The following is a 23,167-nucleotide window of genomic DNA, read 5'->3' on the forward strand; positions in this document are numbered from 1 at the left end:
TCTTACCCATCTTTTATAACTCTAGAGGAGTTCAAGGATAGCTGAAATCCTGATTCAATACACCCAATTGTCTCAATAGCATCGGGCTGGAGTTCAATAAAACACTGCCTAGTCACAGAAATTCAGAAAAGGAACTCAAAGAATCTGTACTAGACACTATGATCTCCTCTATCACATTCAGAAACTGTCCATGAAGGTTTTGAGAGATGACCATTTTGATCACCTCACTCACCTAAGCTGCTCAAAATCCCTGACTTGAAAGACTTGGAATTGCGATAGATTCTTAACCACATGGCAAAATTAGGCGTGACCAATTGTTCTATTAACCATGATATTCATTGATAGGATCCCCTTGATACACATTGCCAGCTACATCCATTGGTAGATCATTGGGAATGGTGCTGAGCTCCTGTTGACCAGTGTCTGTGTGTTTCAAAAAAATTTCGCTTTGATCTGCGTTTTGCTGTGCCATTCATTTATCTCTTGCCTTTCCGCTATGCTTTTCTAGGGAGAAGTCGTCTGCCAGCTTAATAACAACATTTGCAGCGGTTGCAGTCATGCAAATGGCGCCTGTATAAACAACACTCTTGTGACATTGAAACTCTTGGATTCATTTATATTGCAGAAAAACAAGAGTGATGAAAAGAATGAAAAGAGCATCTAATATATAGATATATAGATATATAGAATCAAAAAGCAGCAGCAACGCCCCTCCCACCAAAGGTGAACCAGTAATGCAAAAACTCTCAGAGGAACCGTAATAAAAAAAAAACCACCCTTTTTCTGGGTTTTTGTAACCGCTCAAATAAACTTCCCCCGTCCGATAATCTTAAATGATGTTGTCGCCGTTTATTTTATTTGTAAAATGAATGGAGATGAGAGACGGGGTATCACAGAAAAATGCAAGTGTCAAAAAAAAAAGAAAAAAAAACGACTAGAAAAGAAAAGAAACTACAGGCTTCGCCTAGGCGTGTTCTAAGTTCCCCGGTCGACGATAAGTTATCGGTTTACTGTATTAGTAGAAATGGTGGGTCGTTATTACCACGGCAGCCAGTCCAGATCAGCGGGCGCCTTGTAGTCGAATTGGCCAAAGCGATAAGAAGATCTCGCCCCGGATTTAGATGACTTCATCCCGTTCCCAGCCAGTGGGCTTGACGATCTCAGCCGACTTGGTAGGATGGGGCCGGTCGGGATTATCGTACTTGGCCGCGTACGGATTCGGATCCACACATTGCTTCAAGTTCGCCAACGTGTGGTTGACTTCGCGATGTTTCGCCTCATCGGCACGGATGTAATATAGCAAGTCGAGAATTGTCCTCTTTCCCTCTGGCATCTTCCAGTATTCGACGGCAATATCCGGAGCCGGCTGATTAGCCCAGTTGGGGAGCTTGCCCGCTTCGAGGTCCTTGATTGCGTGGGTGTATGTCATGACAGCCTCCTCTTCAAGGTATCCGACGAAGCGGTGGCAGGTGCGCGGGGAAATCAGGTAGGAGATGAAGAAGCTGTTGAAAAAGACGCCCTGGGCTCCTAGGACCATTAGTCGCATGAACCATCCTGGCTCTGCGAGTTTTAGGAAGGAGAGCAGGTGCATGCGCTCATTGTAGGCTTCTTCTAAGAGTGTTTCGATCCTGGAACACGAACACAACAGACGGATTGATTAGTCTCGGTGACTTTTGGGGGCACAATCAATGGATTGAAGGCAAGCCACTTACCAGCCGTTATCACGCTTCATGCGTCTCAAGCTACGGAGATGGCGAAGCATACCGCCAACCATTCCGGGAACGCCAGCGACTGTTTCCAGGAAAATAAAACGGACGATCCATTTCCTTTCCGTCATCTGGAATTTTTCTGGGATTTCTTTTTCCTGTTTCCCGGCTAAGGGGTGTCTATAGCCAGTTGCGAGATCTGTAGCCCGGCGCAGGGCACGAACGGTGCCTAGGGCAACCCAATCCGACCAATTCTTGGCCTCTCGATGTGCGATGGCGATATCTTTCATTTGTTGTTCAGTGAATCTAAGAAAGAGGAATGGACTTTTTAGTGACTTCTCTTTTCTTGAGTACGAAAATAATATTACAAACGAATTAAAAACAACGATAAACCTACACTGGATGTTTCCATGTCGTCATCGATGCGATAATATGATCCGTTTGCTTCGGAGCAGCAAAGAATTCTTTAATACGCCGACGAGTAGTTGATGTGAAATATCTTGTGTTGCTAGGATTTGAGGCGGCGGTGTAATGGTATAGCATGGGGCTGACTCTCAGGGTGTTCATAGTCGAGGTTGGAGGACGCATCAGGGCGCCTCGCAGCATTGATGGGGCAGAGCAAGTCATTATGATCCTCGTGGGTCCTGCTGAGGTCGAATACATGGTGTGTGTGTAGACAACGAATGGGAAGAGTGTGTATGTTATGATAGAAGAAGTTGCAGTCGTCGACGTACAGTAACTAGGAGGAGTTGATTAGATAGTATATAGAGTGAATCAATGTCGTAGGGAGGAGGAGATCAATCTACCAATAAGACGGGATAATGAACCCGCAGTGACTTGGACGGAGCGAGTTGAGTTGAGATGAGTATCAGTCAGACGAGAAGATTTGGCAAACCCATCCGGTAGTTATAAGTTATAAAAGGGATGAAGTTTTACAAAGGGGCAGCAAATTGGCGAAATAGGCTTTGCCGGGCATCCTTGGCCTGTTATGATGACTTCATCAACTAACTAGGGCTTAAATAGGCCTGGCCCCGGCTTTAAAGTCTAAGTGCGCTAGGGTATTTCCCGGAATGTGATCCCGAGTTACGGTACCCGCCCTCTGACTGATGACACTAGTGCTCTGTACTTTAAATGGGTCTAGCATGGCCAACTCCACTGCTCCCGGCCGGGGTTCCACCACGCGCGGGGCCGCCTGGAGCAAGTCCGTCCCCAATCGGCGACAAATCACTGATCAGGTTGGCTGCTCACATACGCCAAAACCAACATGGGAGGAAATCTTGGGTGGGTTTTGAAATGTCCCGGGCGCCTTGATGATGATGATGATGATGATGATGATGCTGCGACAAATCCTTTCCAAGACAAAGGCTGACAACTGCCCCGGACTGAGTTTGCAACGATGGCAAGTAAGTTAAGTTACTAGCGGGAAGGCCAATTCTCCAGCATCAACTAACTACCATAATAAGCTAGTCCACTTTTCCAAGGTTTTGCCTATGCCTTCTTTCCAAGCCCCCGGGAACTGCCGGCAGCTTCTATCGTACGGAGTAGGCAGGAAGGAATCCACTACAAAGAAAACTAGTAACAAAGGGCAACAATAATAGCAAAAGCGTTAGATGAAACATGCATTATTCTCGATATCTTGCGGAGAATTTTCGGAGGCAATATCAAGAAATCCCATGACCAATGAACGGTTGCAATGTCAGTGTTTATATATGACTCATACCATTTTATAGGCTTTGTTGGCGCTTGTTGTTCTGTATTTAATTTTTCCTAATTCTCATGCACAGCGCTTAGTTGGTATCAAAGAAGCTCTTCAGTATTATTTTAGTTCCGATATTCTCCGACAAGCTGAGGTCACACTCCAGCAATCGAAATTTATTCACCGCAAGAGACCAGCAGGGAACAGAGCTGGTTGGTTACAACTCAAATGCACACGGTATAAAATTTGCACTTCTCTTCGCCAATAATAATAATAATAATAGATGTGGACGCCACCGTCACCGTAGCGCTCGCCACAGCGAATAATTATTAATAGGAGAAATTTACGCATCAAAAGGTGACATCTTGTTCCATGCAAAGTGCACTAACTACGCTGTTCCTGTAATAATAAAAGGCATTTATTTTTATGTGGGCCTGGCCAGACTGATGAGAAACGGAATAATTATTATTAATATTAGTTAGATCTTGAGCCACCAACTAGCACCAACTAGTACTACAGCGTATGTTATGTGGAATCACCTGCATTATCGTCATCGCCATTAATATAACTACAGAATAGCTCATAACGCCTTATTAAAGCCCTCGGCCAAAAGAATCTTGGCGGCGGTATTTAAATGAAATCGGCTTCGAGGAGTCATATCCGTTGGACGTAAATTATCTGATTTATTTTAAAAACAACACATTTAACGTGTTCGAAGGAGCTCGAAAGAGCTATGCTCTCGAGTATAGCCTCATCCTAGTTTCACAGAAAGAGAAGGTTACCATAAGCTCTATCTAACCTCATAGCTATACCCTTATGTATGATGACGTCGATTAATGTTGCTGTTATGCAAATAGACGCCTCAAAAAGCCGCGTTACACTGCATGCATGCATGCATGCATGCCATGCAGACATGCCATGCAGACATGGGTAGAGTCTGGAAGGGTGGCAAGCGGTTCGTTCAAGCAAAGCTCCCCATCTCTCGTACAGGACATGATTCAGTCAGGTAAGACAGATTATTCCAGCGACCAAGTACATATTTACTAGTTAACAGTTCTTCTAGAATGGAAAGCAACTCTGCTTGTTCCTAATTCCACCTCCCTGGTTGACTACCCTCGCCCTTCTTCGTAATCTTAAAAAAAAAAAAAAAAGTTCATTTGTCAAGCAGCTCAGGGTAAAGTTTAAAAAGGGAAAAAAGAAAACCCCATTTTTACAGCATCAAATTATTTAACCGCGAGTCACGACAAAAGACTCTTCTCCATCCTTCAAATCAATCTCCGAATGCTCCAGCTTGACCACACGTGCAAATTCGGGGCCCCGGCTTAGGTCTTTGAGTAGGTTCGAAAGCGCGGGCTCATCTCCTTGTGCCTCACCCTCTACCTATGCAGGTTCATTCGAATGTGTAAGTAGGTCAAATATGCATGCACAAAATGTGTTTTATGCTCTGGTGGGGTAGATTAACGAATAAAAAAAATAAACATTTAAAGAGGAGAAGGGTGCACTGCTGGCATTTAAAATAGGAGGAGGGGGGTTCCAGCCAACCTTTCCATCACGGGTATTCTTTACCCATCCAGTTAAGCCGTAGTTATTTGCATTCCGCTGGGTGAAATCGCTAGGTTCGGGAAAGTTCATCATTCAGCATAGCCTTATCTCACCTCAAAAACAGAAAACAGAGCCGAACAAAAAGTATAGAAACTGATAGAAATAGGGGGGAAAGATGGGTGGGGGGTTTATTAATTTTCCATACCGGAAGAAGACTCCTGGCAAATTACAAAAGTCCAGCAGGGTTGGTTAAATAAACTACTGGTAACAAAGCAACGGAGCAACGGGGTTGGGGTGGAAGGCTAAAGAGAGATTGGATTTTATACGTGCCTTGGACCTTGCCGTGGACTCGAAATGAGATCTGGATTCATGTCAGTTGTGTGTGTTGTTTACCCTCGGCGGGCGCATTATTTGTAGAATAGTAGATTATATAAATGAAACTCCATACTCGTTTCGACATGATGCAATTCGAGATCCCTCCGGAATAAAAAGCGTGAACCCGGGCTGGATTGATAGTTATCCTTGAAAACTGCACCGTGATAGAATCAAATATATTGATGTTAAAATAAACGGGGTGCTGGGTCTTCAATTCGCTGCCAAGCCTTGAGAGTATGCTGACTAAGTGCAGAGGTTGCACGGTCCTAACTCTATTTGAACACGGTCACAATCACGTGTTTCTGGGAATTGTGTTCTGTCCGCGCTAGTCCCAAGACAGTTAATTTCCAATAAATGGCTTGGCATTGGCTGTTCCGAGGCAGAAATGAAAAGGGGCTTGTATTATATTATATTATTATATATACGAGTCAGCAGCAACGAGAATCAACGTCCATACGATACGGATAGGGATAGGACATATGGATATAGATATAGACAGTTTACAAAGAAGGACCATTTGAATGCAGCGTTTATTGACTGCTGCACGAAAAACCGACTGGTTGCTATGTTGGATGCCTGAATCATTGTCCGGCAGCCACATCCAGCGCTATTAAATATTACTATGCTTGATTGATTTTAGCCCCCCCTTTCATCTCAAACACGCCCAACCAACATTTCTCTCTCCAACAAAACATCAACAAATACATAAATAATAATAAGCCTCAGCAACATAACATGGAACAAGAGGCTTAATCACCAGGAGAAAAACTCATTATATTTGTTAAATACCCTTAAATATCATCTAGTTTATAACTTGCATTCATTTTTTGTTAAACCCGCAATTCCTAGTTCTTCCGGTTTATTTATTTATTTATTCATATCTGTTTTATTCTATCCGAACGATTTGCGAACTTAGCCCCGCCTCTTTCTATATACACATTTCATTTCCCTGCAACCCATATTCCGCCCTACCAGAAAACAGAGCTCGTTAGATCAGGAAAGGAAATAATGGCCTACCAAGGCGACCGGGTGTCCTATCCAAACGCGGCCACTCGAGACCGAGACCCCTCCCGCTCCCCCTCCCTCTCGCCCACGCCAGCCATCTCCTCTTGCCCTTCGCCCGACCGCACCTTTTCCACCATATCAACCGTCTCCTCCGTCTCCAATTTCTCCGGCGATGCAAAATCATCCGTGTCCACTTCCTCGCGCAGACGAGGATACATACGACCCCAGGGCGTGGAATTCGCCGAATCCGCAAAGAACCGCGAGAGCGTCATGAGCCTAGGCAGCATCGCGCATTTGCAGTATTATTTTGCGAGAACGGGCTTGCTGGATGGTAAAGGCGCGCAGTTTGCCAAGGCGAACCACAAGAAAAATGGTGAGCAGCAGAAGCAGGAAATTCCCAAGCTGATGCTGTCGCAGCAGCCGCAGCTGGGCGAGGAGTTTGTTGAGAGCCCCATCGAGGATATGGGTGGCGGGTATGATGAGCTGGGAGATGAAGAGTGGGATGAGAATGAGCCTATCATGTTGCCGCCGACTGTTAGCACATACAGTATCCGCAACCACTACATACCTCCACCTCCGGACTTGGAGTCGTTGAGGGGGGAGCTGCAAACTGCGTTGGCAAAGGCGCGGTTTGTGTTGACGGCGGCAAAGGAACAATTGACTCCGCAATTACTGTCGCCGACACCGAGAGATCGCTCGCCAGATGGCCTATCGGAACCGGAGGATGAGGCCACCACCTCGGAGACGCCTACGGCAGCCAAGTCCCCGCGGGGGTGGCACGAGATTGAGGGCATGCATATTTTGGATGTGGTCACGCTTGCCATCCGTGCTGCGAAGATATACTACACGGCGCATGAGAATCCGGAGCGATTGGCGACCATCAAAAGTGAGCGGAAGATACGGGAGGAGTTACTGGAGATTTTGGAAGTTTTGAAGAAGTGGGCTACAAGGAATTTTGTAGGTGGGTTGAAGGATGAGGAACGGGCGACTATTCTCGCGTGGATTACTGAGGTTGGTGAAATGCTTGATGAAGAGCGGAAGCTCGAGGAGAAAGAAATGCAAAGGCGGTCGAGCTTCATCTGGGCCAATGGGGAATGGGGTGGAAGAGAGCATGAGCAAGCGGGATCATTTCTCCAGTGCCTGGAGACGAGCAATCGACCATTACCGGCCTGGGACTCTGCGGAGACGAATCCACTCCCAACACCTCTCCTCGAGCGTCTAAAGGACGGCAGGGACCTGATCAGATTCCACAACGAGGCCGTCAAACTCTCGCACCGCCAATTTGGCGAGATTAAATCGTACCATGAAAATGTTGCCAAACCATATCGGCTGGCTGATAACCTGCGGTATTGGATCAAGGCGGCCGAAATCCGGTGGGAGATCAAGCTTGAGATGGATGTGATGGCAGTGGTCAATGGCGGGGACGACGAGGCATGGAGAAAGTTTGACACGGCGCTGATGACCTGGTGTAAGGGCGTTCGAGAGGAGCTGGTGCGCGATTGGAAGGAGAAAGGCTCCCGTACTCTGACACAGCCCCTAGAATCGACATCCCCCGCGGACTCCGGGACGGCACCGGCCGTCCAAGGGCTTGGGATTGACGCGTTGTAATCATAATTATGGTAGGCAAGCAAATGTGCACAGGAGAGGCAAAAACGCGGCGTCAAAACTCTTTTCTCTCCCCGATCTTTTGGTTTTATAATTTTTATTATTATTATTTTGATTTTTGATTTTTGACGAGATTCACGATGTTTAACTGGTACCGCTTTGGCCTCCACAGGTGTCTTCTCATTTGATACCCTTTTCTTCTTCTTCTTCTTCTTCTTCTTCTTCTTCTTCGTTTATATATATACATATCATATGGTGTTTTGCTTCTCACGCGCTTAGCTGCTGCGACGCTGTCAGTTACTTGATGCACACCACGTTTGAATCATTTACTGTCGCCGGCACCGACCCCTCCTCCTCTCCCATCACATTCCTGGGAATCTCGGTTGTATTTGTCTATTGGAGTAGAACCCCTGCGGAATCCCGCCTGTTATATAATATACATACATAGATTAAGCGGACAAATATGTCCATGAAATGATTTAACATGACCGATATATTGTTGCTCTGGAATATTGAAGCGTCGTTTTATATATAAATCTGGTTTCCGGATGAAAATATGTATCTGGATATAAATATAAACATAAAACCTATGCTTTTTCCAATATTTACTATTTTTGCAGCAAGATAGAGTTGGTTTGGTGCCAATAATTAAATATCCAGGGGCTAGTCGATAAATAAATGGTACGGTACCTTGACTTGTAGCGGACCACAGGAACGCAAAAACAAGATTTCTATTATTCACACAACGACCAAGGCAAAAGTAAGAAGGAAATAGTTGTCCCATGCCCAGGCTGATATTTACTTACGCTCTCTCCACAGTGTTGCAGCCAAATTTGAGGTGAAATTCTCCTCCTGAGATCTGGTCGTATCGCTCCTCTGCGGCTGTCCCTAGCCATCACCGTACAACACGCCTAAAACGTCGTCCACTTACTCCGTGCTGATACTCCAGCTATCAACACTATCACCACCACAACCAACCACCGCCATCACCAACAACACCAATAGGGGCTGGCCTATTTAGCAGAAACACCAGTCTCCTCGCCCACTCGATCCACGGTGGTGCGACCAGCACGGCATCCACCGTTTTCCATCTCGCCCACTGACGAACGGCGAGCACACAGACTCCAATGCCCCCGATATTCTCTCCTTCTGCCTCCGCTAGTGAGTCTGCTTCAGCATCAACATCAACGGCATCAGCCACAGCTACAACTCCTACGACCAATACAACCAATACATCCCCCATATCCGTCCCTAGCACGCGCCGATCAACCAGTCAAGTTGCACAATCTCTCGCCTCCTGGTCCGACACAACATCGACATCAATCTCACCCGCATCCCCTTCTCCTATATCCTCGCCTACGCCTACACCATCCTCCGCCGACAACAGCCATAAAAATAACGACAGTAATACCATTTCTCATAGAAACGAATCCCTATCCCCGTCTCCTGCAGCGCAGAAACAGCGCTCCTCCTTTCTACGTCGTCTCTCTCCCGGCCTAGCTGCCAGAGTCAAGCTGCTGGACGGCTCGTCCAAACAAACATCGACGGCCCCGACAAGGAGCAGCAGCGTGATTGGCAGGATCCCCGAAGACCATCTCAAAGAGTTGGATAGTGCACACAGGGACCTCTCAATAAAAGTACTACGACGCGGCCGAGCTTGGAGTGGTGGACGCCGTGTATTGCTCACGCCGGAACCGGCCTCCTCCCCCAGCGAGCTGGAATCAGGGAGGCTGAAGGGACACGATACTACAACTACGGAGACTACCAGCCCCGAAGCAGACGTCGGGGTCTCAGATCCTTCTGAGTCGTTATCGACTGCTCAAGAGGGACAACCATTAGCAGATATGTCGACTCTGCAGGGTGTACAAACCACGGTACAGGACGTTGGAGCTTCCCACGGTTCAGATCCCAATTCCTCCACGGGCACAACGGACTTGGAAAGGTATCTTCGCTCAAGCACGCAGTCCGAAGAAGGTGCACCCCCTCCGCCGCCAAAGGACTCCCCCCCTGTACCAGCTAATGGCTCGAGTACCAATGTAGAGTCGTATTTCAATCCTCTGGGCCTGTCACGCACTGAATCTATTTACTCCTTTTCCAGAGCATCATTCAGCAATCAACTGTCTCAATTAACTTCCATCAGTTTACCTCAACCCGCGTCCCTCGAAGCGAGCATTAAATCCATCGCTACCGCGCCTGCTGCCGTGCGAGCGTTGTCGGGAGCCGCGAGTCAAATACAACAATGGATAAACAAAGCTTCGGATGTCTTGAGTGGGCTGGACGCTGAGGATGATGTTGAATGGGCGGCTGCTGGCGGCAGAGAAGGACTGGAAGATGTCGACAAAGCGGTGACAAAGTTTGAGAGCCTGGTGAATGTCTACGTCAAAGCTATCGAAGAGGTACAGCTACGCGATGATATTTCAGATGTCGGACCCGAGCCGCTCCAAGCCATCGTTGTTCAGGTGGAATCAACTCTGAAGAACTGGAAGGGCGTTAGATCACAGCTGAGAGGTGTTAAGGAGCAGGTTGAGCTTGCCATGGAGTGGGAGGAGCTATGGACGAACGTTCTTGGCGATGTGGGCATGGAAATGGATAACTTAAGTCGGCTGATATTCGAGATGGAGGAGAAAAGACACAACACAATGATCATGGAATCGGAGACAGAACATAGCAACGGACTTGACCTCGACGAGCTAGAGACAATTGTTGAAGAGTCCCCCGCCAATGGGGGTACGCCATCCTCTTTACGACATAGACATGTCCCTCCCGCCCAACAGGAACCCTCCACCGTCCAGAATACCCAGGATGACTCTAACTTACTAGCTTTGTTTGCGCGGATGCAACCCCTTCGAGCATCGCTGGACTTCCTCCCTATGCGACTTTCAATGTTTCAATCTCGAGCGGAGAAAATATTTCCAAGTGCCTGTGAGGAATTAGAGGATCGGCGAGAACGTTTGGAAAAGGGTTATAAAAAGTTGGAAACGGATGCGGAAGCGTTACGGCGCGAATTGGGCGAGGATAGATGGGTTTTGGTTTTCAGGGATGTTGGCAAGAAGGCACATAAAATGTTCGTGTCGCTTGAACGAAGTGTCGATAAACTCCAGGAAGCGATTGATTCGGGTCTCCACCACGCTGGTTCCATGGCATTGTCGAAGAGGATCGAGAGCTTTGGCCATAAAAAACTCCATATTGGCGATGCCATCAACCGCGTGTTGGCAATCATACAGAAGGGTATTAACGATAGATTGACGGTCAATGGGGAAATTATTAGATTGCTTGCAGATCTAAAAACAAGGTGGGAAGCGATGCAAGACAAGATTCGCGCCATGGATATGCTCCTGGAGGACCTCAATGTTGCCAGAAGCCAACAGTTACGGGACTCGATATCCAGCATCGTCACGCTTGATAGTCCTGCTAACAGAAGTGCCATTGATACTCCTGATAGCTCCCCTGCTTCTTCAGTGGTCATGTCGAGTGCCAATGGAGCCAACAGCGGGGTAGCATCAAGCATCAATGGATCGAGTAGAAGAGGAAGCTCTACCGGTAACGCCACCACAAAGGCCACTGCAACAAAATTGAAGCGCTATTCCGGGCTGCCTCAAGCCTCCTCCGCCCCTCGCCGCTCCTCCATCCCCCGCACCACCTCCAGCTCGAGCCACCTCACACCACCATCCCCACGACTCTCCACATTATCTCCTTCACCCTCCACCCCTCGCCCTGGATCCCGAAATTCCTTTGGAAAACCCAACCCTACATGTACCAAGCCGCGCTGGAACAATAGCCCTAACACGAATGACCTTGTAGTGGGTCACAACTTTAAACCACTTAGCCTCACCACGCCATCCCCGCACCGCAAGCTCACTATCCCCACAAGTTCCCGCTTCTCCCTCCCCATCCCTAGCCCACTCAGCCGCGAGTCATCCGCCTCTCCCGCCCCTTCTTCCTACCGCCCCTCAAGCCGACTCACAGGCAGCCGCCTCACTTCTCCCGCCCCAGACCGTGGAGGCGCGTCACCCACCCCCACACGCTTCCGCTTCAACGACCCACCCCCTTACAGCAAACTCTTCAAGGATCCGTCCTCTGCCTTGCCCAGCCCTTCCCCTTTACTAGCTACCACGCCCCGCAGCCGACAAAGCTACGCTGGCCAACCCAGTGTGCGAGCGGTATCGACAAATGTGGGCAATACTATGAGTAACGGTGGTGGTGATAATGGCGCGAAGAAAGCAGTGACCCGGCCCGGAACGGCATTGGGCCATTCGGGTAGACGTATTAGTATGCTGCCGCAACCACGCGCAACACGGTCGGGGAGGGACAGCGTCGCGCTGTCTTCGAAGGGTTTAGATGAACGGCCACCATGGAGGTAAGCGCAGGGATTCTTTGGGGGATGCTTAGCTACGGTTTTGTGGGGTGTTCACGTAACCAGTTTGGTATAAGAATGAATTGGGGGTTCTATAAATGTCGCTGTGTATTTGTTGGGTATCAGTTGAAAGTTGAAAGCTGGCTCATTTTAGATATATTTGTCTTCACCGTCATCTTAGTTTTCTCTTTCTCTTTCTCTTCTTCTCTCTTCTATTCTATCAGATCTGTCCCCTTTAAGCCTCTTTGGTTTTTGTTTTCTTTTAATTACCCATCTGCGTCCATTATTGCTGTATATTCTGTCCCATTTGGGCGTGCCCTATTTACCTTGCCCCCACTGCCTCTCACACCATCAGCCATTCATATGCTCCTCCTGTGTTTAGTTCTTGTTTCCGCAGCGCTTCTTATGTCTGGATATTACACGTGGATGGAGACACTATATTCCCCCTTTTTTTTATCCCTCGCACGGTCGGCGCAATTTTCTCCCTATATAATCCATCGACATACCACCACCACCTTAGGTTCTCACAATTCGCTTTCTTGCCTCTTGTTTATTAATCTTACTTTTAGTTCATCCCATTTACAAATACCGCTTTAGCTTTCAGCTCCTCTCCTCCCTTCCAATTTGTTTCTTTTTTCTTTCTTTCTTTTTTGTATATTGATTCTTTTTCATCTTACTCTGAAAATCCTAAACACTTTTGAGCATCTTCCGTTTTCCCGCCATCTCCTCTGATACCTCCACTCTTCCTCCCCTTACAACACTTGAGCTACTCTGAATATCATGCTTTGAAGCCATTGAATAACAGCGGAATTTACGACATGAGGGACAATAGCGAAACCCCCAAGAACAAGAACAAGAAGCAACGACTCCCCTCCCCGATTTCTCTTATCCACCCTGTCAACTATTGTTTTAGCTAGGATTGCAAAATTTTCAAGCGCCTTTTTTTTTTTTTTTTTTTTTTTTTTTTTTTTTTTTTTTTTATTGTTATTATTTGCCTTAATTTAATTGCCCTTCTTCTGGATATCTACTTAGGCAGTTTCGACGAGTTGTCTTCCTGCCTATCCTTTGCTATAACTATACCAACTGCATGTTTCCTGCTGTTTTCCCCCTTTTCTTTTCTTTCTCCTAGCAAATATGGCTGTACACCGTGTTTTGTGTTTTATCCTCGTTTACCCCCAATCATCCCAAGAGCGCTCATCCTCTCCCACGCGAAAACGACCTGCCCGCGCTTCTTCCCCTCTGATGCCCGACCCTTTACCTTTTCCCTAAGCACATTATTTGTTTGTATTTACTCTAAAGTATATATATATATATATATATATATAACTTGTCTTTTTAAGGGTCTATTTCGACAACCGGGTTGCTTGGATGTGCCATTCTTCGATTTAGGTGGCACACTACAGACAGACCATGGTCTCACTCACAACTATAGCCTTACGCCCTCAAAACAACTTCCCCTCCAACCTCCAAATCTCTAACATCACATACAAACCCCATCCCTTCTCATAAATATCCCCGATCATTCCTCTTTCACTCTTGAGAAAACTTCATGATAACGCCGCCACTAATGTTCTCCTCATCATGCGCACCAATCCAGCATTCCGCTCTCAGTTTCTTCGCTAACGGCACACCAGCGCGGCTTGCGCCGGCGATGATATTTCCGCCTAGGTACCATGAGCTCTGCACACTTGGGAAAGAGTAGATTAGCAGTGTGAGCGCACGAGAGTTGGAGTCCATATGTAGATGTTTCGAGGCGTCTTCGTCCAGCGAAGTATTTTAAGGGATGCCGTGGGGACTGTATACAATAGATATGACTCCCTCCCGCACGAGAGAGGGTTGGTATTGAGTTTCGGGGCGAGCTGTTGGGACTGGGGCTGGGCCTGTTGGCTTGGGAGTGACCGTGGCTTGGGATAGAGGTGTTGAGGCGGGACCAGAGGACAGTCCCGCTGTGGGGTGTCTGGTACGTTATCCCAATAGCATTATGTACGCCGGCCAAGTCACCCGTGTCGGCAGCAATGCGACTGTGACTTCGCCTGCCACACCCGATTCCGTTAACGGCTCGATCCGGAAACCGAAGCACGGACTGCGGTCGCTTGGAATTGTACTCGGGAATAGATACGATTTTGGTATGATGGAAATGTCTAAATTTTCGAACGGCATTTTGCCGCCTCGGGCTCAGCGACGGCAGTCGTCCTAGGGAGAGTTCCTGGGGATTTGACGTAGGGTAGGTAGGTTTGTTGCAATGTTTAAGGCCGGAGGGGCTGGCAAAGTCAAGTACGGACATGCTGACTTTGTAGTTCCCCGCACACGGTTTCGTTAATATCACCAACAGTACGATAGTCGTAGGTCTTCAAATATGTCAACCAGTCAAAACGCGGAGCTAGCCTAGGCGTGTTCATACCAAAGCACCCCAAAGACATTAAAAGTGTTGATTGGTAAGGAGGACTTAAGCAAAACAGCTCAAGTCTTAATTCAAGGATCATTTAAAAATTATTTATAAATCAAAATACGTAGCAAAAGGTCCCCCTTCAGCTCGGAAGCTGCAGCCATGCAGAGCAGGAACTTCTAAAACAGACCTCAAACATAGGTGATGATTGGCAACGGTGTACTCTCCGTCCGTAGTTGAACACGAAAGCCTATGACCGGATACAGTCGAGGAGCGATGTACACCAGAATCGGTTGTTCCGATCTGCTTGATAGCCGTATGCTTCGTCGTGTGGTTCCTATCAGCAAACGCAAGAGTTTACTTCCAAAATACGATGCGTGTGGATATTTCAGGAGCCATTGTTCTCTTGTAAGGCACTCCGCTTTCGTAGCTAGGAAAATCCGTGATTTGGGCATTCAAATCTATTTATCTGACCAATTAGCAATTGTATACTCCGTATACTTATACATATATTTGACACCCTTCTTATTCAAAATGCACCAGCTAGAAAGAAAAAAAAAAAAAAAAAAAAAAAAAAAGAGAGAGAGAGAGAGAAGAAAAGAAAACGTAATTTCACCTTCAACCGTCATCTCCGTCCTGGCCTGCAGCGAGAAGTGATCCCGGAATTCATGAACGAGGATAAGATGCTTGGGAAGCTGAGTTCCTGTACTCAATTAACATCATCATCATCATCATCATCATCGTCATCAATCGATCTAAAAGATGAAAGTAAGCCATTGGTGAATCTGGTGAGACGAACCTGCAGGAACCGAATATATGTAAACATCTCCTCTAACCTTCCTTGCAAGGCTCTGCAGCGTTTGTGAATTCGGGCGCATGGAAGCGCCGTTGGGGACTTTTTTCTTTTTTCAACAAAAAGAAAAGAGATAGGGGTTATTATATTAACAAAAACAGCCTTTCATATTTCATATTTCTCCTGGCAAGTTGCGATTGACCACGCCAGAGATACATGCCAAGGCCCTCACGTACAGATATATGTGGCAGGATTGAGCGCTCTAGGCTTCACTTTCCCCGCCTCCGTCAGGAGGTCAAACGGTCCGTGGGGGGGGGGTTGTAGGATCCAGGTGTTCACGGAGACGAACCACACGGCCAAAATTGAGGCGGAATATCTCGTTGGGGAAGTGGTTGAAGGATTGGAGGAATCTGTTGGTGAGGGCCATCTCTTTTATATATATATATATATTATATATATATATATATAGAATATGCAAGTTCGATACTAAATACTATTCATGTCAATGGTTTTCTTCTTGCTTCACAGCTTCCCTCTTTTTAATTTTGCAATAGTTAAAGCTAGAAGTTAGCCGCGCGGAGCCCCACCCGCACGCGCCTGTTGGCGTCTAACTAAACGAGAGCTCCAACTAAAGAAACCGTCTGGATTGCTTTCATCCCGCTTGCGAGTCACGACAACGACGACGACGACGAGCTTCGACGAGAAATCCGCTTCATACCGGAATACAGGGAAAAAAAAAAAAAAAAAAAAAAAAAAAAAAAAAAAAAACCCAAGGCTACTTACTGACTACCTGACTACCCACCTCGAACAACAGCACGTCGGTCCCTTCTCGACCCTTCCAGAGGACGCATCACCAGGTTTGTGGACTTTTCTAACTTCAATACAGCCATACCCTTGATGTAAATAATGGGCAAAAGGGGTAGATCCATAAGAAAGGATTGTATATATATGCGGTGTGTTTGTTCAGTACTCGTCATCTTATATAGCTAGCTAGCTACATAGAGGGGTAGGATAGGATATATATATATATATGTATATACGTGTAAAAAATTCAGTAACACTCAAAGAAAAGTAGGGGGAAAAAGGGGGCAAGGGCAGTTTTAGTGAACTATCAATTATATACGGAATATGGAAGTATAGTGAGTGGTTAAGTAAACACCAGAAAAGCTTCAATCTCCTCCCCCCTCTTCAGCACCGGCGCGCCGCATCCATCCCAACAACTGCAACTCAACAGCCCACAGCCTCTCAAACCCTCTTTTGCCCCCATCCTCCTCCCCATCCACCAGCTCCGCCCTTCACAACATTAAAAATAAAAAATAAAAAATAAACCAAAAATTAAATAACGTTGCAGATTAATAGAAAAAAAAACGAGTAAAGAAAACCATCCCTTAATGCTAAATATAAATAGTAGACAGATGAAAAAAAATGTATGTACATACATGTACTGAACTGAATGAGATGACGAAGAACGGCAGACAGAGGCTATATATAGTAAAGAAAAGACAGAAAGGGGAAAAAACTTCTTCACTTCAATTTTAACGTTTTTTTTTTTTTTACACACGCTCAACGAAATGGCGATGGAGGTATAGAATAGAATTAGATGGAGGTAACTTAATCCGGGTTTCAGTACAAGAAAATAGAAAAGGGAATAACCATGAATACTAATATAAATACCAAAATATAAATAGAAACAAGAAGAAGAAGAAGGAGAAGCCAGCATATTCCATCCGTTCCAATTCACCCGTCATCATCATCAACACGCAAACAACCACCAAACCAGACCAGACCGGACCGGATCGGAAAAAAGAGAGTTAACCAGATAGATGAAACAGAACCAGCACAAAAAAAGGCTTATTGAAAAAAAAAGACCACAAAAAGAGGTATATACATGGGATATTTATATGATAATAGATAGGATATATATATATATATATATGTACGAGAGAAAGCAAAGAATGATAAAACCAACAGTAGGGGGCTGCCAAAACCAGCGAAAAACCACAGCACAGTACAGTAGTACAGTAGAGTTACTCGGGATCCCGAAATGCGTGGGAAGGGGGAGGGGGAGAAGGAAGATATGAAAAAAAGCTATTCTTCTGCCTGTTCTTACAAAGCAGGCAGCTGGGCTGGGTGCATCGTGGGAAAACTGAATCAAAAAACTGAGATAAAAAAGGGTGTTTGCGGGTGTGATGGTTGGGGTAGGTATGCTATGTATGTATGTATGTAACTGGTTCAAACCGATGCGATGCACCAAGCAGGGGTTGGAGGATCAGGGGACTAAGAGGTGCTGGACTGGGTTTGGGTAGAATAAGAAGCGGGGGAACAAAGGGGGGGGGGGGAATGGGAATGGGAAATGGGAAATGGGAAATGGGAAATGGGAAATGGGAAAATGGGAAAATGGAGCAAGTATATACAGGTAAATATATATAGGTAGGTAGAGGGATGGATAAATAAGGTCAGGGAGGGAACGAGAGGTGCATAAAAAAGACATTTCATCATCTGTGAATCTTTCATCCTTTCATCTTCATCTTTCAATAATCGTCGTCATCATTGTCATCGCCGTCGTCATCATCATCGTCAATTGCGAGAAAAATGGAAATCGATCCCCAAGAGCGCGGGGGTCGGGGTGAGGAAGAGAATCGGGGAAGGTGAGGTAAACAGCGGAAAATAGTAATCAATAACAACAACCCAATGAAAAAAATACCAATACTTAAATCATTTTTTTGGTTTTTGTTTTTTCTTTTCTTGTTTCTTGTTTCTTTTTTTCTTTTCTTTTCTTTTCTTTTCATTTCTTTTCATTTCTTTTCATTTCATTATTTCTTTTTATTCTCTTCCAGTTCCCATCACCGAAAATCCAACTGGATAGGCTTCCACTGCCCACTCACCGTCCCACAATGCGGACATCCCCTCCGACTCGCTAAACCTGCTGCTCGCCCACTCCCACCAAAATTATTCGTATTCCCATTCCCATTCCCATTCCCATTCCCGTTACCATTCCCAGCATCCCCCCCACCACCATTACTACTACTATTATCATCACCGCCAGCACCAGCACCAGCACCAGTGGTCGGATTAAAAATCGACGCCGCCTGCCCCCCGCTTGTTGTCTGCAAGCTCGCCATGACAACACTGACGCACTCGCGACACACGCCGCAGATACAATTCGTGCATGCGAAGCAGTCGCGGACGGGCCAGGGGCGGGAGCAGCAGGCGCAGTAGATATGTATATCTTTGCTGGTGCTGGTGCTGATGCCGGTGGTGGTGGACATGGGTGTTGGGTTTGAGAGGCGGTGGTTGAGGTGGTGGTGGTGAGGGTGGTGAGGGTGAGGGTGGTGTTGGTTATGGTGGTTCTGCAGCTGTTGCGGGTGGGAGAAGGGCGGGTAGGGGCTGCTTGTTGCTGGTAAGGGGCGTGGAGGCTGGACGGGGCTTGAGTCTGAGGTTGCGGAGGTGGGGAGGCCGGCGGAGGACATGTGGAAGTTTTTGCCGGAGATGACTGAGGAGTTGGAGTCGAGGGAGGATTCGATGGAGGGGAACGGTTCCAGGTCGTTGTCCAGGCTGCCGTGGGGTTCGTAGGGGGGAGGTGTGAGGGCCTTTTGGAGCGGGGAGGCGGTGTAGGAGAGTGGTGGTGGGAATTGGCGGTAGTGTGGTTGTGGAGTGGGTAGGCCTGGTGTCGATTGGAATGCCGGCGGGAGGGAGGAGCGATGTTTCGTTGCTGAGGGGGCGGAGGTTACGCTGTTGAAGGAGTGGTACGGTGGTGATTTAGGGACCTATCAAAGGAAACCATCAGTAACCATCAGTAATTATTATTATTATTTTTTGCTTTCCCCCCCCCCCCCCCCAAAATAAGACTGAGAGTTTGTAAGACAATGGTGACTAGATTCCTAGCTCTTACCGGAGTCAAATCGCGATCATCAACCTCCGTCGCCGAAGTTGCAGCTTCAATCAGATCCTCCCATCTCTTCCCCTGCGCCCACGCAGCTGTTTGCGGCTCAGCCGACAACGCCTTGCGATCATTCAGGCTCGGCCTGCGCCCATACTCCTTGGATCTATTTCGTTCGTGTTTGCCCCTGCGCGCAGATTGCGTCAACGAACCCTTGCGCGGGCGCTGTAATCTCTCGCGTCGCTGAATTGGAGGGAGTGTTGATGATCGGCCCGGTGGGGAATGTGAGAGAATGGACGGTAGTAGTTCTCTCGGGCGGGAGGACTGGAATGATGGTATGGATTCCTGTTTGAAATGGTCGCGGAGTGGGGGAAGCTCGATTGAGGAGCGCATTCGTTCTCGCCTCATGTCGACGTCGGAATGGATGTCCTGAATTTCATTAATTTCATTAATTTCATTTTTTTGGATTTTAGTTGTCGACTAACAATGTTGCAAGAAGAAAGAAAAGAAAAAGAAGAGAAAAAGAAAAAGAAAAGAAAAAGAAAAGAAAAGAAAAAAAAATCTACGGAGCAGGTAGAAGGGGGTAAAAACGAACCGGTTCAGAATCCCAATCGGAAGTCAATCGATGATGGTGAAGCTGTGCCAATGCGACGGCAGCTGTGGCAGCTGCAGGGTGAGCTTCATCGAGGGTACGAGGGGTCAAGGGAGAGCTTCGATCGGCCCCGCCAAAAATATCTCTATCGCCGGGATCGCCTGGAAAAACGAAACCCAAAAACAAAAACACAAGGAATCTCTCAGCAACTCGAGTGTCAAAATATTAAAAATAAAACAAAATAAAACAATGAGTGGGAAGTAATTACGGACCAGGACCCCGCCGCGGATGGGAGGTATTGGGAGCAGGGATATGCGGCCTCAGCTCCGGAGGGGTATTAACCATCAGCTGAAAGCTCTCTTCGGTCGCCGGAAGCTTAGGGATGTAGTGGCTGGGATGGGCGCGGCGGATATGCTCCTGCATGGAGCGGTATCGTTTCTCCTAAAACAACCAATGGCCCCAAAAAGAAGCAACAAATAAATCAGAGCGAGTCAAATAAATATAGTTTCTTATCTGGAGCTGCGACCGGAATAGATATGGTTTTTTTATGACGTGTTCTTTTTTTCTTTTCTTTCTTTCTTTCTTTCTTTCTTTCTTTTTTTTTTTTTTTTTAAAAAAAAAAAGGCTCAGATAAGAGCTTTATCGTGCCATATATTCAGAGGCGGTGTATGCGCATTTTTGAGGTTGGTAAGTGCGGGGGCGTTGGTTGGGAGAATAGGTATGGAAAAAAAGGTGGGGGGGGGGGGGGAGGGAGAAGCAACTCACGCCCAGACATCGTTTGCGACAATTGGAGCCGTCATTGTTGGTCAGGGGACAAACGACTTCATTGTTGGTATCCGAGACGGAAAAGGAGCTGGTCAGAGAAGCTCGCGGTGGCATGGTCTGCAGGTAACCCTTTTTTTAGTCCTCCAGTTTTCGTGGCGCGGAAGGGCAGGGCGGGGTTGTTGTTCAAGGGCTATATATTTCAAGTTTGACCAAGGGGAGGAAGAAAAGAATTAAGAAAAAGAAATCGGACGGACCCTAACTCGATAACGGTCAAGCAGCGGGTGATAGCTATGGGAGTTACGTAGGTTTCTTTGTTATCCCGCTTTTTCCCTTTTTTTTTTTCTTGTCGCCGTTTGCACACAGCCCGACTCCAGATCAAAGGACGACAAACAGATTGTCCGGACAATCGAGGAGTAGGAGGAGGAAAATGGATCGAGGTCGGGAGGAGGTATTTAAGATTGTTGAGTTGAGTGCAAGCTGTATCGAGGGGTTGCTTGCTTGAAGTGCGAGCGAGTTAGATGGCGGTAGGAGTAGAAGAAATAGTGGTAATGATGGCGGCGGCTATTGGGATGGGGATGATCGCGATGCGCTGGGGACGACAAGGTAACGAGAAGAGAGCTGTTGGGGGGAAAAGGCTGCTGCGCATGCTCTCCCTGCTGGCGAATGGGTATGGTATGGACGTAGCTATTTCTGGACGGGCTAGAATGACGAAATCGGACGGGAGAGGTTGGAGAGAGATGAGGCGGATTGAGGGCCAGATCTGATGATGGAACGAGAAAAAAAATAAAAAGGATAAAAAAGATGAAAAATAAAAATAAAATAAAAATAAAAAAAACCAAGACTTTCTTCTTCAAGCTGTAGAACAGGGAAGGTCGGAGAAGAAGAAAAGCAAGGTTTCAGTTAGTTATAAAAAAAAAGAAAAAAAAAAGAAAAAAAAAAGAGGATGAGGAGGGACGAGACGAGAGCTCTGGGAGTGAGTGGAGTGGGGTGTGAAGCAGGGCCAGGCGATAAGGTTTTCTTTTGGGTTGGGACGGATTGGAATGTGGCGGTGGAGAGGGAGAGACAGATGGAAGTGGAGAGTTGTCATGTATATTCACGTAATATCGGAGGAGGAGGAGGAGGAGAATAGTAAGTTAGATAAAGGAGAGTACGGAGTAAGCTGCGACGTAAGATCGGAGGAGAGCAACACAGCCAGTTAGGGCAGTGGGATTGGCGCGGGCAGAGAGCTATATATAGCTAGATATGATGATGATGATGATGATGATGATGATGGCGATGGCGATGGCGATGATGGAGAGATAGTAAGAAGAAGAAGATGAAGAAGATGAAGAAGATGAAGAGAAGATGAAGAAATGATGGGGAGAAGGAGAAGAAGAAATGGAGCAGAAGCTAGACGGAGCTGGAGACAAGCAGAAAATGGTGTAGAGTCTTTCTTGTAACTTAGGTGGGAGTTGGGAGTGGAGCTGCGGGAAGACAAGAAGAAGACGAAGAAGACGAAGAAGAAGAAGAAGAGACCAGCAAAAGCTCAGCCATTGCCATTAGTTAACTAAGTTAGTTATTATCCAAGTACTTTATTTTTAATCTTACTGCTACATATCGAGCACAGTATAGTATGTAATGTACAGGTACAAGCATCAGCCACAACACTGGGGATTATTTCGTTTCTGGAATGAAGGGTTATTTAATAATAGCTAGCAGTAACTATTATTATTGAAATAAAAAGGTCGTATTTATTTTAAATCGGGAATGGGGGGATAGTTACATCCAGCATCCAGCATTCCACCATTTCCACCATTTCCACCATCCGGGGGGCAAGGCTGGGGGATGATGCCAAGCTAGAACAGCCAGCCCTGCCTGGGATGGGGATGGGATGGGATGGGAGGGATGTGGGATGATGGCTGTAACGGTGTGGCAGCATCCAAGGTTCCCCCCCTTAGCTTGTTTTCCTTTTTCCTTTGTTTTTTCCTTTTTTTTTTTTTTTTTTTTTTTTTTTTAAACACTTCTCTTTCTTCTATTTACTACTTAATTATTTATTATTTAATAATTACTTACTACGGTGTAAGTACTGTAGCTGGGAGAGGGGTAAGGTAGGTAGGTAAATAACTCGGTGATATCGTGCTGCGGAGCTGCGGGCTAGCTCAGCTCCATCAGCTAATTAATTCGTTATTAGTGACCTTAGGTAGATACGATACCTAGGTAGCTGGTTAGCTGGTTAACTATCACTTAACTAGCTGGCGGGCAACGAGAATTGCTGGAACTTGTGTGAAGGGAGGGGTTTGGCCGGGTAGAAGGAGGGGTTGGGCTGGTCCTTGTATGTACATTTACATACTGCGTACTGTACTTGTTACTAGAGTTAATAATAATAATGTTGATATGCGATAGTGTGAATAGCTAACTTACCGATGTATGTACATGTAAATACAGTAGTATCTATCTACCTACCTACCCCAGGCAACAATAAATATCGC

The 23,167-nt window shown here is 46.6% G+C and overlaps 6 protein-coding genes across 9 annotated transcripts; 2 read left to right on the forward strand and 4 right to left on the reverse strand.

The window, feature by feature from the left end:
- Nucleotides 1-22: 22 nt before the first annotated feature.
- BDCG_02758 lies at nt 23-3,663 on the reverse strand. Of its 2 annotated transcripts, XM_045418314.1 has the most exons (4): nt 2,513-3,663; nt 2,104-2,445; nt 1,713-2,012; nt 23-1,628 (listed from the first exon to the last, which is right to left on the reverse strand). In XM_045418314.1, the coding sequence occupies exons 2-4, from the start codon at nt 2,367-2,369 to the stop codon at nt 1,118-1,120; spliced, it is 1,077 nt and encodes a 358-aa protein (XP_045280145.1). In that variant the 5' UTR covers nt 2,370-2,445; nt 2,513-3,663; the 3' UTR covers nt 23-1,117. The 2 variants fall into 2 exon arrangements, with proteins under 2 accessions (XP_045280145.1, XP_045274928.1); XM_045418313.1 differs by having other exon boundaries at nt 2,104-3,663.
- Nucleotides 3,664-3,875: 212 nt separating this feature from the next.
- Nucleotides 3,876-5,703, reverse strand: BDCG_02760 (acylphosphatase). The gene is made up of 5 exons (XM_045418315.1): nt 5,393-5,703; nt 5,275-5,305; nt 5,150-5,162; nt 4,945-5,014; nt 3,876-4,782 (listed from the first exon to the last, which is right to left on the reverse strand). Exons 1-5 carry the CDS (start codon nt 5,402-5,404, stop codon nt 4,630-4,632), a joined length of 279 nt encoding a protein of 92 aa, XP_045274929.1. The 5' UTR covers nt 5,405-5,703; the 3' UTR covers nt 3,876-4,629.
- Nucleotides 5,704-5,782: 79 nt separating this feature from the next.
- On the forward strand, nt 5,783-8,519 carry BDCG_02761 (uncharacterized protein). The gene has a single exon (XM_045418316.1). It carries the CDS (start codon nt 6,328-6,330, stop codon nt 7,930-7,932), a length of 1,605 nt encoding a protein of 534 aa, XP_045274930.1. The 5' UTR covers nt 5,783-6,327; the 3' UTR covers nt 7,933-8,519.
- Nucleotides 8,520-8,637: 118 nt separating this feature from the next.
- BDCG_02762 lies at nt 8,638-14,772 on the forward strand. 3 transcript variants are annotated; one of them, XM_045418318.1, is made up of 2 exons: nt 8,638-14,507; nt 14,581-14,772. In XM_045418318.1, the coding sequence occupies exon 1, from the start codon at nt 9,057-9,059 to the stop codon at nt 12,288-12,290; it is 3,234 nt and encodes a 1,077-aa protein (XP_045280146.1). In that variant the 5' UTR covers nt 8,638-9,056; the 3' UTR covers nt 12,291-14,507; nt 14,581-14,772. The 3 variants fall into 3 exon arrangements, with proteins under 3 accessions (XP_045280146.1, XP_045274931.1, XP_045280147.1); XM_045418319.1 differs by lacking the exon at nt 14,581-14,772 and having other exon boundaries at nt 8,647-8,689; nt 8,749-13,229; XM_045418317.1 differs by having other exon boundaries at nt 8,638-14,772.
- BDCG_02763 (uncharacterized protein) lies at nt 13,750-14,567 on the reverse strand (the record flags this gene model as incomplete). The annotated part of the gene is made up of 2 exons (XM_045418320.1): nt 13,750-13,947; nt 14,087-14,567. The coding sequence occupies 2 exons, from the start codon at nt 14,565-14,567 to the stop codon at nt 13,814-13,816; spliced, it is 615 nt and encodes a 204-aa protein (XP_045274932.1). The 3' UTR covers nt 13,750-13,813.
- Nucleotides 14,773-16,478: 1,706 nt separating the features above from the next.
- BDCG_02764 (transcription factor RfeD) lies at nt 16,479-21,896 on the reverse strand. The gene is made up of 6 exons (XM_045418321.1): nt 20,954-21,896; nt 20,700-20,816; nt 20,207-20,375; nt 19,938-20,095; nt 19,355-19,771; nt 16,479-19,229 (listed from the first exon to the last, which is right to left on the reverse strand). The coding sequence occupies exons 2-6, from the start codon at nt 20,811-20,813 to the stop codon at nt 18,306-18,308; spliced, it is 1,782 nt and encodes a 593-aa protein (XP_045274933.1). The 5' UTR covers nt 20,814-20,816; nt 20,954-21,896; the 3' UTR covers nt 16,479-18,305.
- Nucleotides 21,897-23,167: the final 1,271 nt, after the last annotated feature.

The sequence above is a fragment of the Blastomyces dermatitidis genome, assembly GCF_000003525.1.
Source record: "Blastomyces dermatitidis ER-3 genomic scaffold supercont1.3, whole genome shotgun sequence".
Classification (NCBI taxonomy): domain Eukaryota; kingdom Fungi; phylum Ascomycota; class Eurotiomycetes; order Onygenales; family Ajellomycetaceae; genus Blastomyces; species Blastomyces dermatitidis.

Coding starts and splice junctions, on each gene's coding strand:
- BDCG_02758 (XM_045418314.1), bottom strand. CDS start 2,369: ATGTATTCGACCTCAGCAGGACCCACGAGGATCATAATGACTTGCTCT. Junction 2,013..2,103: donor ACGACATGGAAACATCCAGT/GTAGGTTTATCG, acceptor CCTCTTTCTTAG/ATTCACTGAACAACAAATGA. Junction 1,629..1,712: donor ATGAAGCGTGATAACGGCTG/GTAAGTGGCTTG, acceptor TTCGTGTTCCAG/GATCGAAACACTCTTAGAAG.
- BDCG_02760 (XM_045418315.1), bottom strand. Junction 4,783..4,944: donor AGAATACCCGTGATGGAAAG/GTTGGCTGGAAC, acceptor GAACCTGCATAG/GTAGAGGGTGAGGCACAAGG.
- BDCG_02761 (XM_045418316.1), top strand. CDS start 6,328: ATGGCCTACCAAGGCGACCGGGTGTCCTATCCAAACGCGGCCACTCGA.
- BDCG_02762 (XM_045418317.1), top strand. CDS start 9,057: ATGCCCCCGATATTCTCTCCTTCTGCCTCCGCTAGTGAGTCTGCTTCA.
- BDCG_02764 (XM_045418321.1), bottom strand. CDS start 20,813: ATGCCACCGCGAGCTTCTCTGACCAGCTCCTTTTCCGTCTCGGATACC. Junction 19,772..19,937: donor CCGATTGGGATTCTGAACCG/GTTCGTTTTTAC, acceptor AATGAAATTCAG/GACATCCATTCCGACGTCGA. Junction 19,230..19,354: donor ATGATCGCGATTTGACTCCG/GTAAGAGCTAGG, acceptor TTCCTTTGATAG/GTCCCTAAATCACCACCGTA.